Source organism: Raphanus sativus, chromosome 4 (assembly GCF_000801105.2).
Source record: "Raphanus sativus cultivar WK10039 chromosome 4, ASM80110v3, whole genome shotgun sequence".
Classification (NCBI taxonomy): domain Eukaryota; kingdom Viridiplantae; phylum Streptophyta; class Magnoliopsida; order Brassicales; family Brassicaceae; genus Raphanus; species Raphanus sativus.
Window position 1 is genome coordinate 32,127,139 of NC_079514.1, and position 14,906 is coordinate 32,142,044.

At 31.6% G+C, this 14,906-nt stretch overlaps 3 protein-coding genes and 1 long non-coding RNA gene across 4 annotated transcripts; 2 read left to right on the forward strand and 2 right to left on the reverse strand.

Annotated features, from left to right (window-relative positions):
* Positions 1–126: 126 nt before the first annotated feature.
* Positions 127–884, reverse strand: LOC130511850 (calcium-binding protein CML24-like). Its single transcript, XM_057009597.1, has one exon. It carries the CDS (start codon positions 817–819, stop codon positions 331–333), a length of 489 nt encoding a protein of 162 aa, XP_056865577.1. The 5' UTR covers positions 820–884; the 3' UTR covers positions 127–330.
* Positions 885–3,813: 2,929 nt separating this feature from the next.
* On the reverse strand, positions 3,814–5,502 carry LOC108838232 (uncharacterized). The gene is made up of 2 exons (XR_001947486.2): positions 4,148–5,502; positions 3,814–4,085 (listed from the first exon to the last, which is right to left on the reverse strand). It is a non-coding gene; the product is annotated as an uncharacterized LOC108838232 (long non-coding RNA).
* A 2,635-nt stretch (positions 5,503–8,137) lies between these two features.
* Positions 8,138–10,233, forward strand: LOC108832864 (putative aquaporin NIP4-1). Its single transcript, XM_018606318.2, has 5 exons — positions 8,138–8,340; positions 8,452–8,676; positions 9,503–9,700; positions 9,852–9,913; positions 10,003–10,233. The coding sequence occupies exons 1-5, from the start codon at positions 8,203–8,205 to the stop codon at positions 10,214–10,216; spliced, it is 837 nt and encodes a 278-aa protein (XP_018461820.2). The 5' UTR covers positions 8,138–8,202; the 3' UTR covers positions 10,217–10,233.
* Positions 10,234–11,278: 1,045 nt separating this feature from the next.
* LOC108830970 (putative aquaporin NIP4-1) lies at positions 11,279–12,592 on the forward strand. The gene is made up of 5 exons (XM_018604532.2): positions 11,279–11,410; positions 11,515–11,739; positions 11,877–12,074; positions 12,156–12,217; positions 12,303–12,592. The coding sequence occupies exons 1-5, from the start codon at positions 11,279–11,281 to the stop codon at positions 12,535–12,537; spliced, it is 852 nt and encodes a 283-aa protein (XP_018460034.1). The 3' UTR covers positions 12,538–12,592.
* The last annotated feature ends 2,314 nt before the right edge of the window (positions 12,593–14,906 follow it).

Sequence of the window (14,906 nt, forward strand, 5' to 3'; positions counted from 1 at the left end):
GTTCTTCTTTATTGGTTATTCATCCTCAGTTTGTCTGGCTGTAATCCTCGTAAGCCTGTGGTGGTTTTTGGATGTTTTATATTCACAATTTCATATCTTCGAATCCTACAAATATATATATATATATATCTCACATCCCATATTCCTTTGAATTTTGCAATTGGAAAAGTTTAAACAAGACTGGAACATCAGATTAGCAAGTCAGGCCCATCAGAACAATCTCAATAGTGAAGAACGGAAGTTGTTGCACATAAAGTAAAAAAAAAACTCATAAAACCAAACTTTTCTAGCTTCCTCTATACAAACAATCCCTAATACAACCGATCATCCTCAAGCTCCGCCGTTGTTCATCATCAGCTTAAACTCCTCAAAGTTAACGCAACCATCACCATCCGTATCAACTTTGCTAATCATCTTCCTGCAATCCTGAACAGAACACTTCTCCCCCAGATTCTTCATCACCGAGTGAAGCTCCTTCGCCGAGATCCGCCCGTTACCGTCCAGATCGTACAGCTCGAACGCTTCCTTCAGATCGTTCTTGCTGTTCCCTCCTCCTCCGCCTCCTCCTTGACTCATTCCGATCTGGAAAAGAGAGACGAACTCGTCCATGTCGATGAATCCGTTTCCGTCAAGATCGAACTGTTTCATCATCTTCACTGTTTCCTCCGGCGACGAGGTGGGGCTCAGCGCGCGGATCACCTCCTTGAGCTCGTCGACGGAGATCTTTCCGTCTCCGTTTTTGTCGAATCGCTGGAAGACGCGGCGGATGTCGTCCATCGAACCTAAGCAGCTACGAGCTCCGCCGTTGTTCTTGGACATTGCAACAGATGAGAATCTGATAGTAACAAAAAAAAAAAGCGTGTGGTGGTGGTGAAGAGAACGACGAATGGTTTGTTATGGTTTATGGAATCTATAAATAAGGGAGATAGGGAAGGAGTGACGTAATAACGCGTTTTTTAACGCGTTAAGGTTGCGTGAGCTGGGGAGTGAAGCAACTAGCAACAAAGCATATTTCCTTAACTAAACGCATTAATTATTCTTTTCCTTTTTTTTGGTAAAACGCATTAATTATTCTTTTCTTTTTTTTTTGGTAAAACGCATTAATTATTCTTTTCTTTTTCTTTTTGGTAAAACGCATTAATTATTCTTTTTCTTGGGTAAAACGCATTTATTATTCTTGCCATTGTTAGAATTTAGATCATGATATTTAAAAATATTATTTTCTATGTATGGATTAAATTCATAATTTATGTTAAATATTCGAGTGATGCAATTTTCCATATTAGACAAGTACATTATAATATAAATTATGATATTTAAAATAAATGAGCATTTAAAAATAAATTTTAAAACACTTTTATTATATATTAAAAGAAAAACATTACAACATTTTAAGTATAACACTTGTCATCATTAAAATGTTTTTCAATGTCTATAGAAAAATATATTGGTTTATTAAATATATATTAAGTTTACATTAAAATAATCATAAAACTAATTAATAATGTGAAATTAATATTTTAATTATTTTCTGAAATAAAATATACAAGATTACATAATATTATTAAAGTATATATATTGCAGTTAATGATTTTAATAATGAAGACTTGATAAAAATTGTGTATCCACCATTGTTTACATTTAATTTTATGTTTATAACATAAATAAATAATCATACTAACCATATTATAAAAATATGCATTTTTGTATATGTTATAATTTGAAGTTTTTAACAATGACTATAAATTACTAAAACTTTTAAAAATCTCACATTAAAAATTTGTGATCAGTGATTTAAAATTATTATTATACAAAACTATAAATGATAATAAAACCATATGAGTAAAAAGTCTCATTTAATAGATATTCAAAATATATATACCATATAAAAATACACAAATAATTTAATTTCAAATTTGCATTCAACAAGAATTGAGAAATTGAAATTTTAATTTTGAAATTTGCAAATGAATTTTTATGAGCTATTATAAATTATTTTCTTTAAAACTATTAAAAGTCTCACATTAAAAAATTTGTTATCACAGATTTACAATTTTTGTTATACAAAGATACATATAATCATAAAATCATATGATTAAGAAGTCTCATTTAATAGATATACTAAATATCTATGTTAATATCATTTAAATTTAGTTAATCTATACAATTTATATAAAATTGATTGTTTAAATTTATTTATCATACAATAATTGTAAATAAACGAAAATGTTTGTTTTGATGAGTTTGCGACATTTTAGTTATATATATAATAGAATGGTTTTTAAATTATTAATATATATATTATTTTGTTAATTTAAAATATGTAAAAACGTAAAATAAAAAATGATACATCAAATAGTTTTTATATAAATGTTTGTCGTGCATGTCGCATGGCTTAACTAGTATTTATTAAATTAAAATATTAATAGACTTAAATGATTGTAATATGAGAAGCAAATAAGATAAACGAAAATAACTAAACATAATGAAAGATAATTGTGACAAATCTCCATTAAAATAATCCAAACCATCGAATAATGAATATTATTTATCGGACATGACTTGGGTTCACCGTCTGTGGTGAACCTTTAAATTCACCACTTGATTTATAACCAATCAAAGTGACATGTGGATAATTAAATTAAAATATTAAATATATTTAAAAATAGTTAAAAAAAATAATGCCAATTCTAAATCCGAAATCTTAATTTCTAAATCCTAAACATTAATTCCTAAATCCAAACCATATACCCTAAACTCAAATCCTAAACCCTAAACCCAAATCTTAGACCCTAAACTCAAACCATATACGCTAAACCCAAATCCTAGACCCTAAACTCAAATCTTATATCTAAATGCTAGATCCTAAACCCAAACCGTATACTCTAAACTCAAATTCTAAACTTTAAACGCAAACCGTGAACCCTAAATCTAAACTCTATACCCTAAACCCAAATCATATACCCTAAACCCAAACCCTATACTCTAAACCCAAATCTTAAACCCTAAACCCAAACCATACCTACTTCGGGGTGCTATCACTAAAATAGAAAAAATTACGTAGTAATTCTTCGGGGTTTACGGTTTGGGTTTAGGGTTTAGAATTTGGTTTTAGGGTATACGGTTTGGGTTTAGGGTCTAGCATTTGGATCTAGGGTTTAGATTTAAGGTTTGGCTTTAAAGTCTAGAATTTGGGTTTAAAATTTAGAATTTAGGTTTAGGGTTTAAGATTTGAGTTTAGGGTATAGGGTTTGGATTTAGAAATTAATGTTTAGGGTTTAGAAATTAAGATTTAAAGTTTAGAATTGACATTATTCTTTTTAGTTATTTTTAAATATATTTAATACTTTTTATTTAATTATCCACATGTCAATTTGATTGGTCATTAATCAAGTGGTGAATTTTAAGGATAGAATATTTTAAATATGTCAACTTCACTCTCAAGTCCCGTCCTTATCACAATGGGAGTGAAGTTGAAATATTTTAATATCAAATAATTTTTACCAAAAGAAAAGAAAATAAAATGAAACGAACAATCACGAAAACAAGGATTCACACTAAATATATTACTAAACCTTTCTAACAAAAAAAGTTAAATTAAATACATAACTTTTTTGCAACAAGTGTGGAGTGGACCAACCCTTAATCTTAATGAAAACTTTTCATGACATGAAGTTAAACTTTTTCATTTTCTGTCTCATCCTCACATGCCGCAATGACAATATAGAGTATAAAACTCCACTTTATACGAATCTTTTTGTTTTTGTTGTTGCCAATTGTCAAAAGCACTTTGTACCCCAAAAATGAAATTAAAAAAATAAAGTCCATGGCCACCTATTTGTCTTGATTGGACGCGTTTTCATAAGTGGCTTGGAGATAATCGTACAGGAATAATGGAGCGGACGGTAGAAAAACATTTGCTTACGCTACCTTCCCTTTACTGAACACGCAGTTTAGCTTCTCAAACCAATATAATTGTTTTCCATACCATAAAATCATAAACCAAAGAGCAAATACTGTTTCTGCCTCAAATCTCTGTCTAATTAGAAAAAAGGTCATGTCATCATCAATTCATCATCCACCACCTTTTTTTTTTTTTGACTAATCCACCACCTTTCATCATCCACCACCTTTCATCATCCACCACCTTTCTTCCATCACTTAGCCATCATAATCTTGACAAACTCTTCATAGTTTATCTGACCATCTCCATCGACATCATCCTCACGGACCATCTCTTCAACTTCCTCATCTGTTAGCTTCTCACCGAGATTGGTTATCACATGGCGTAGCTCAGCAGCCAGAGCCATGCTTCCTTTATGGAAAAATAAATATCGGCTTATAAACCATCGCCATCTTTGTCGAAGAGGCCAAAGGCTTCCTTGTATTCTTCTCCATTTGCTTTTTTTTTTCCTTTTTGCATTTTGGATTCTGGATTCTGAGGCGCCCTCTGTAACACAAAAGCTTTTTTTTTATCAAACGTAACACAAAAGTTACAAACAAAATATCTAAGCAAACGACAAAAAGAATAACACGGAGAAGTAACTAAAATAAATGGTAAAATCAAAAGGCGGATAAGGAGAATTTTTTTTCACACTAAAGATCATTATATTAACTTCAAACCCATTGTTACAACTAGGCCGGCGATGACAAGTGATCCCGGAAATACAGTCCGACGGAGTAAACAACCTCCCCGGAAAGAGAAGCCCACAAGAGGGAGACAATATGAAACATAAAAACCAGCCGAAGATAGATACAACACAAACTTACAACTGAGACATCTAGAACAATTACAAATAGATCCAGAATGGAAATAGAACAAATTGCATGTGGACTTAAAAGAGAACTTTGGAGAAACGATGGAGACAAACTTGATCAAACCACCGAGAAAAGAAACCTCCTATAGTGAATGGCCCAAACAATTGAAAGTTCAAAGCAGCAAGATCCAGGAGATCAAAGGAACAATTTATTTTCCTGTCTACAAACCGGAGACGGCGGAGTCGAAGGGATGACTGACTTGAAACGCCTGCTTGAAGCTTACTAAAGAACAGATCTCGATCAGATCTAATAGGTTAAAGACAAGGAGCGAATGCAATCAACACCAGATTCTGACGCATGCACGGAGACAGGAGACAGAAGATCGAACCGGTGAAGAAACCAAAGTAACTCTAATCCAACATGCAAAGAACGGAAGGCAAAATAGACTGGATCAGAACAATCGGGTAGGAAAAGACCTAACCGGAGATGTCTAGAAGAAGCTTGAACTGTATAAAGAAAATCATCAGACCATTCACAATCATACGGGAGCAGATTGAAACTAGAACTGAATCTAGAGAAATCTGCCCATAGAAAGGAATGAAGTCTGGAAATATTTATCAAAAGAGAGAATCTAAACCCAGCTCCAGCTCTATGCGAGCAGCCGGAGCCGGTGAACGGAAGGAGATGTCGGACTGGTTTTGTAGAGAGAGGACGGAGAAAACAAGAGAGATTAACTCAATTGGTTAAATATCTAAAAGTTCTCTGTGGCGGATAAGGAGAATAAAAGGGCAATTTTTTCAAAAGTACTTTTAAAATATTTATCGCAAAAATAATTCTCAAAAAATAAAATGAAAAAATAACTTTTTTTTACTTTGAAAATTTAATTTTTTTTTAGAAATTTGAAACCTCATTTCTGAAACTCATCTTTTATATCTAAACCCTAAGTCCATATCAGTTAACCCTAAGGGGTAAATGCATATTTTACTCTTTAATAAAACAATTTTAAGTCATTTTCTTACTTAAATGTTATTTTCGTGAAAATAAACTAAAAAACTATCAAAGATAATTTGTCTAAATAAAATAAATTATTTTTAAAATATAATATTTTCATAAATATTTGAAATTTATAAAAAAATATTAAATTAATTTATCTAAATATTTTATAGAATTTAAGAAAAAATTATAAATTTTACTATAACTTTATAAACTGAAACAATCTCATAAATAATAAACCTTAAAATAATTGCTAAATTTTAAAGCCAAGTATCTTTATTGAATATATTTTCAAAAATAGTTGTCAACTTAGGATATTTTAAGCAAAGTTTCAAGCGAAGTATAAAACTTGTTTCGAAAGGATTGACATGATTTTACTGACTAATTAAGTTGTCCAAGAAAATGTTCTTTGGATTTTGTAGGCAAGTCAGATCGAGTTCATCGATGAACTGGTGCAAATAGGTTTCGCTGGTTTGCAGACAGATTAGGAAACATGGGTGCAGTCCTTGTAGGAGAGTATTGCCTTGTACCTTCCAATGAATGAGCAGAGCGACTCCTCATTCTTCTAGGACATCGTCCATAGGTTGTGTATGAAGCACCGTTTTCTATGAACATTGTGTAATGATACATTAGTATTGTAGTAGTTGGATCAATTTGTCGATGGAGATAGCCTCCAGTCGAGAGAACCAGTTGAGGGCTGCTCCTGCCAAAATTTTGACAAAGAGTTGGCAGTTCTCGGCATTCCGTTTTCAGTCGTTGGAGCAAGTTCGTCCCATCGCGATATAAAAAGTTGTCATGTGATTCTCAGGGAATGGATTCCTGGTTGTTGCTGCCTGATTTGCTATTCTCCATTGAGTTTGTATGTACTCAAGGGCTCCTTGGTGATGGAGAAATTAGGGAATTTATTTGTGCATGCTGGTAGGTCTGAGTTTGGGTGAGTTTCTCTAAACGCTGTAAAGCTTGTCGATCCTTAGCGTATTTATGACATGTATACGTTGAATGAAAATGGAGAAAATAGTTCGTAAATCAGCTGGTAATTGAGATAATGTAGTGTCCAGTTCAATGATTGGTTCCACCTGTGGCAGAAGGGTGGCGAGAGTTCTGTCATCGTTGAACTGTTGTCCTACGTCCTGTGGGGTGGAGTCCTTAAGGTTTTCTGCTCCTGCCAAACCAGATGCATCTGCTCCAGTAATCATGATGTGTTTTTAACACCAGATCGTGATATGAACCCTTTTAAGCTTTTTAGTCAAATCAGTTGGAGTCCTTAAGGTTTTCTGCTCCTGCCAAACCAGATGCATCTGCTCCAGTAATCATGATGTGTTTTTAACACCAGATCGTGATATGAACCCTTTTAAGCTTTCTAGTCAAATCAGTTGAACAAAAAAGGGTTAAATTGGTTGTCTATATTGTTTTTTCTTAGAAAAAGCGTAGGTATATCGTGCATTATCATGTGTAATCCAAGGACAACAATATAGATTTTTAAGCACATAACATAATTTGTTATACTTTGTCTTTTTTTACTTTGTCAATAACAGTGTTTTCATTACGACATTATTCAAAATTGATTATATATATAGCAAAAAAATATAGATGGTGCAAAATTGATTATGTAAATAAAATAGTTCTAAGACAAGGTGGATTAACATAATTGATTATATATATATATATATATATATCAAAATATTTTTTTAATTCTTTTGAAAGTTGTGAATTTAATGTATTTAAACCCAAAATAAGCTTTATTTATAGATAACCAAAATAAGTAAAATAAAATAATATTCAGATCACAACAAAAACTCAATTATTTTTATTCATTTTGTTTATCATGTTATATGTATAATATTTGTAGTAACTAAAAATATCACAAATTTTAAAACCGAGAAGTAAATTAATATGAATTAGACTTATATTTATAACATATGTCAATTCAGTATAATGAAATATACATACAAAAATATAACTAAAATTAGTTTTTTTAAGGAAAATTTCGGGCGTATCCCGGGCCGATCCTAGTATATATATAATCTTATCCAAATTATTTTATTTTTTTTGATATTTGACTACAAATTAAATATATTATGTTTCATTATTCAATACCCAAACTCAAACAACACACCCCAAAACTTTAGTTGGCCAACATATATAGTTAAAGGTTGTTTTCCTTTGAACAGGTCGACGTAGTAAAGAAATATAGTACTCCTACAAACTTGCAACTCGGTTATTGCAATTGTAGCCTCTTCTACTAGTTCAAGTCTGATCCTATTTTTCATCTATTACATCCAATCACAGCTCCATTAATCGAGCATTTAAGATTTTATCCAACAGTTTTGTGATTGTTTCAGTTAATTCTCTTTCACATGTTTAAAACTCCAGATTATCCAGTAACCAAATTTTTGATTTCCTCAAATTAAAAATCTCCATTTGATCTTTTAGTTTAAATTTATCTAAACAATGACTTCCAATGGTGAAGAAATCGAAGAAGAAGAAGAAGAAATATCAAGAATTGAGAAAGGCCAAGCCAAAATTTGCCATGGAGGAATTGAGACAGTCATATGTACTTCTCCAAGTATTGTTTGCCTTACGCAAAAGGTAAAAAAAAATGTATTGTGTTTCAAAAAAAAAAAAAAATGTATTGCATAGTTACAATCACTATAGATATTTTGTTCAAATTGGTTTAACACTTTATAAAATTGATTACAGTTGATAGCTGAGGTGATAGGGACGTATTTTGTAATATTTTCTGGATGTGGAGTGGTGGTAGTGAATGTATTATACGGTGGAACAGTGACGTTTCCGGGGGTATGTGTGACTTGGGGTCTCATTGTTATGGTTATGATTTACTCTACTGGTCACATTTCTGGTGCACATTTCAATCCTGCCGTCACCTTCACTTTTGCTATTTTCCGGCGATTTCCCTGGTATCAGGTCACTATTCTCTATCTCTCCTTGAATAAGATCTAGATTGTTTTGAACACTAAAAGTTCTGCGTGTTTACAAATAAATGCGATTTTTTAAAAATAAAAGAAATCATTCAAAGAAAGACATTTCCATTTTTTAATAAATCAAATATGAATATTATTCTTATCTATTGCAAATATAACAATAGTAAATCAGTACTAGTGATTAGTAGATATACATTTGCTATGTAGTTAACGCACATTAGTTATTTTTTGGTTCCATTTTTGAAGTAGTTTAATCATTTTTTAAAGAATCTTTAATTGAAATAAGATGACCAGACATTGGTTGCAAATTTCGTAATTTAGATATATTGTTATAAGAAAACAGACAGCGGGTTTAGAGTTTGCATTTATTGATAACAAAAAATTATCATTTGATCTTGAGATTAACCGAACAGTTTTTGTTAAGATGATAACGGTAAGAATACAAGTTAATTTTGAAAAACAATGACATTTTATGACATTTAAATGTTATTCTATTCCTCAAACAGTAAATAGTTTTGAATCTGTAGTCGTGTTTTGTGCTCAGAGTTGGTGAACTATCTTGATGTCTTCTTTTTAGAGTTTTTTTTTGCTAAAAACTTCTTCTTTTTTAGAGTTTGTAACTTTTTATCGTCCAAATTAAAAATAGAGTTGTTAAATCTTTCAGTTCGGTTGAAAAGCTTAGCCCATGCCGTTGGTTTTTTGTTCGAGACCTAAACTACACTCATTTGTTTTGATATTTGAATGATGGAAATGATTTGTTTTTTTTTGTCACAGTGATGGAAATGATCTGTATAATATGTTTCGGTCAGGTACCATTGTATATAGGTGCACAACTTGCAGGATCGTTACTAGCGAGTTTGACATTAAGACTAATGTTCAAAGTAACACCTGAAGCTTACTTCGGAACAACTCCAACTGATTCGGCTGCACGAGCGCTCGTTGCGGAGATCATTATCTCATTTCTTCTCATGTTCGTTATATCCGGCGTTTCAACGGATAGTCGAGCGGTTAGCATTTTCTATATATATACCCATTTTTTAAGTTACCATATATCCTTTTAGTTATCCAACATATCTAAGAGACTATGACATGATTAAACACGAAAGTATGCAAATGGAAGTTCTCATGTTATTGGACGGTTATCAATATTCTGGACAGATTGGAGAATTAGCTGGAATTGCGGTAGGGATGACTATAATGTTAAATGTTTTTGTGGCCGGGTAAAGATACTTTTCAGATAACATTTTCATATTACCACCAGTAGTATAGAGTTGGAAATATTTCTAATCTATGTTTGTAAATTATATAGACCGATTTCAGGAGCATCAATGAATCCAGCGAGAAGTCTAGGACCAGCAATTGTAATGGGAGTTTACAAAGACATATGGGTTTACATTGTAGGTCCTATCGTCGGCGTCATGACCGGAGGTTTTGTTTACAACTTTATCAGGTTTACTGATAAGCCCCTTCGAGAACTCACCAAGAGTGCTTCTTTTCTCCGTAGCATCTCTCCAAAACAATAATCCGACAAGCTAATATTGTTTTAGTTCCAGATATGTATGTACAAATTGATATCTTTTACTAATGAAAACTGACTCCATTTTCAAAATTTGTTAATGATATATTAATTTATACAGCTGAGGATTAATACCGTTTTAGGATTTTCCAGATCATCAATTCCTCCTAGTTTCATAATCCAGTTGAGAATATGATTTGCCACCATCCTCGTATGGCTTTTTCGGATAATGGGATTTCAAGTTCATGTGTTATATGTGTGTGAGTTTCTTGGGGGCACTAAAAGCATTATATGATGTTCACACAATTAATACATGAATCTTAAATGTTTTTGTGTTTTTGCTTTTTCTAAGATGTTTCAATCTTCATCTATTCTTTTCACAAAATACACATAAGCAAAGTTGATAAAATTACTCTGCAAATAATGTTTAAGAGATTACACTTATTTTATTAGAAACTAATTAACTAGCAAAAATATTTAAAATAAGCAAATAAATAAATCTTGACTGAAAGCATCTTCTGACAAGCGATTTTCACACATTTTAATTTTAGAATGTTAGTGAAAATAGCATTGCTAATATACTGTTAGAAAATGGTGTTTAAATTTTCTGTTGGCTATAAATCTTAGTTTCCTAAAAAAACAATTTTTTAAGTTTGGACACAAGCAATTTGTTTACTAAAATTTGGGACACCTTTGCTCTGTATATATATAGCTTCTCTTTTGTCACTATTTTCTAAATTCAGCAGATTAACAGAAGAAAGACAATGTGGAACTCCATATTTGATTGAATAATTAGTAACAATCTTAGTATCGATTTTTTACCTATCTCCACGTAACGTTAAAGTCTTATCCTATTTATCATCTCTTCCATCGAATCATAGTCCAACTCATTAGATTTAATCCAATCCTTCTGTGATTGTTTCAGATAACTTCTGTTTGCATGTATAAAAAGCTCTTTGATCTCCAATATTTTGAACAAGAACATATTTCAGATTCCTTTCTCACATAAAAAAACTCTACTCAAAACATTTTTGTACAAACCTATATTTAATTTGAAACTTATCTAAATATGACTTCGCATGATGAAGGAATCGAAGAAGAGCAAATATCAAGAATTGAAAAAGGCATAGAAAATGATTGCCGTGGAGGAATCGAGACAATTATATGTACTTCTCCCAGCATTGTTTGCCTTACACAAAAGGTAGAAAACTAAGTATTTGTTTTATTGATAGTTATAAACTTGTAGTGAATATAAATATTTTTAACTGATTTGTTGTTATTCCCTTTAAATTAAATTTATTGTAGTTAATAGCAGAGTTGATTGGGACGTATTTCATAATATTTTCTGGATGTGGAGTGGTGGTGGTGAATGTGTTGTATGGTGGAGTAGTGACATTTCCAGGGATATGTGTGACTTGGGGTCTTATTGTTATGGTCATGATTTACTCTGTTGGTCACATTTCTGGTGCACATTTTAACCCTGCCGTCACCATCTGTTTCGCCATTTTCCGACGGTTTCCTTGGTATCAGGTAACTTATCTACTCTCTGCGAATAAGACCGATAGATTGTTTCAGACACGAGATTTTGTCCTACATTTGTCAAGATTTTTTTTTTAAAATAAGTCGCATAGTTTTTAACTAATATGACTGTACAATGGTTTGGGCAGGTACCATCGTATATAGGCGCACAACTTGCGGGATCCTTGCTAGCGAGTTTGACACTGAGGCTAATGTTCAAAGTCACACCCGAAGCTTTCTTCGGAACAACTCCAGCTGATTCTGTGGCACGAGCGCTCGTCTCAGAGATCATTATCTCATTCCTCCTCATGTTTGTTATCTCTGGTGTTGCCACCGATAGTCGTGCGGTTAGTGTTTCATATACATATATATTATTCATATTAGTGTGCAAATGGAGATTCTAATGTTGTTCTTGATATATTTGATAGATCGGAGAATTAGCTGGAATTGCTGTAGGGATGACAATAATATTGAACGTCTTTGTAGCCGGGTAAAACTACATTTTTTTCATTCTACTACAAAGACAATTCATATACTAAACATAAATATTAATTTGTGGTTTTGAATATTCTTAGACCAATTTCTGGAGCATCAATGAATCCAGCAAGAAGTCTAGGACCAGCAATTGTGATGGGAGTGTATAAAGGAATTTGGGTTTACATTGTTGGTCCTATCATTGGAATTGTGGCCGGAGGTTTTGTTTACAACTTTATCAGATTTACGGATAAACCACTAGGGGAACTCACTAAAAGTTCTTCTTTCCTCCGTAAAGCTTCTCCCAACAACAATGCTTCTAGTTCTAACAGCTAATATTTTGTTCTCTTTTTTTGCATTTGGCTGCGTTATTCTCTTCTGTCGTGTTAACATAATTTGGTTTCGTTGACTTGGTGTTTCTTTAAGACTATTAAGAATTGTACATTTTGATTTGTGAAAATATATTTTAGGGGGTATTTAATTTAACATATAACGTGATTTGATTTTTAATGGAGTTTTAGATGATTTCAATAAGTTACAAAAATTTAGGTGATTTTTGTTAAACTACTTTAGAATATCACCTAAAAGTATGTGATTTGAATTTTATTTTTTTTAATTAAGAAACTCCACCCAAATACCTTAAAATCACCTGAAAACTTTAAAACTCCACAACTTAAAATATTTTCAATTATAGTGGATTTCAGAGTACTTTACGAAATGTCATTTTCAATAACATTGAATTTTAAATGAGTTTTTAAAATTCATGGTTGAATAACAGTAGATTTGTCATTTTAATACAAATCACCTAAATCACTTGTCGTGTAGTTTCATTTTCTTGGATTGAATTTTTGTTAGATAAACGAACCAAACTGAACCCAACCCGATTAAATTTCGATATTTTTATATAAATGATCCGAACCAGATCCGAGAAGTACCAAACCATATCTAATATTTAATATATTAAAACATAAATCATAACCTTGATTCATGTGTGATACTTTAAAAAATGGACTCTCACTAAAAAAGTTATTAATTTAAAAACATATCATTTAATTCTCATCATTATCCAAGAAACAACCTATTTATTATACCACATATTATTTATTTCCCTTTAACCACCGAACTATATTTAAATGTCATTAACCATTTAGTAAAATATGACCAAATCGGTTACTGGGAACGATTTGCCATATTCTTAAATAATTAAACAATTATAAACATATAAACCAAGTATAAACAACTATATATCTGTATTAACAAGTACAAACTTGTAGGTAATTAACTCTTTGTTCATCATCTGAACAAACTGGTTCAAGGTAATTCTGGGAACAGTTTAACTAGCCTTGAGCTTTCGGTTTTCGGTTCCGGTTCTGGTTCAATTTTTGGTTCTTTGATTTTCGGTTCTAGGAATTTATGATCCGTTCAGGTATTTAGAAAATTTGGTTTGTTTTCCAGTTCGGTTTGGGTATTAAGTTAGGAACATGCTCATATATGAGATAATTTCAGATCCCATGATAATTTCAGATCCCATTTAATTCTGGTTCGGTTCTATTTTTCGGTTAATTAAACTAAAAAGTCAAAAAAAAATTGGGGGTATTCGTACTGAATATCAGATTTTTTTGATTTTTGGAATTTATTTTTTGATAATTCAGACAGTTTTAAAAATTTCAGATAAAAATTTATGGTAATATTTTTTGAGCATTTTGGTTTATAAATAGTTATAAACTTACCTACTCTATATATTTATACCATATGCATACATGTCATCTACAAAATGAGAGCCTCATATAGAATCAAACCAAACAGTTTAGATGAATAAACAAAATAAAAGATTATACTAAATTAATTTCCTTAGTATATTAAAATGTCAAAACACACCTAAATTTGGTTAACAAGTCAAGCAATATCTGGTATACTTTGCATTGTTTCACAGAGCTTCCAAAATAGTCATCTCTCATTTAAAACATATCCAACCAAAACTTACCAAGGTAAAAAGATATTAAGAATATTGATTATTAATAACTAGATATCACTATCTTAGAGCAACATTATTGCTAAAGGTGCCTTAGCATTGTTTACTGATTTTTTTTGGAGCTAAGGAACAATGCTAAGGAACATTAAGAAAAGTGAACATTATTGCTGGTACTTTTAGAAAGGTTCTTAGTTAATTAATTATTAATATTATTAAGAAAAAAAAATGAAGAAGTGTTTAAAATAAGACATAAATAATTTTTATAAAAAACATAAGAAAATTACAGAGTTAAAAAAAAATTACAAAAACTACAAATTATATCATTTAAATTAAAAAAAATTACAAAAACTTGAAATTATAACATTAAAAAAAAATAAAAACATTGAAGACATTAAAAAAAAGATACAAAATCGAAAGAAGTAGAGGCGTAGAGGCTTACCTTTTAGATTGAAATAGGAATCGACGCTGTAGAGAAGAGATCGGCCTTGAAATTGGAATCGTCCGAGTTAGGGTCGCCTATTGTTTCGCCGTCGAGAGAGCAAAGGGGAAGAAGTCGAGGCTGGAGAGAAGAGATCGGCCTCGAGTGAGCAACTTCACGGTGAGGATATCGACCTTCGAGATGAAATCGTCGGTCGTTATGGTCGCCTATTCTATCGCTGTCGAGAGAGCAAAGGGGAGCAGATGATTTCGATTTAGAAATGAAATGGTGGTCTTCGCCCTAGACGCGCAATCC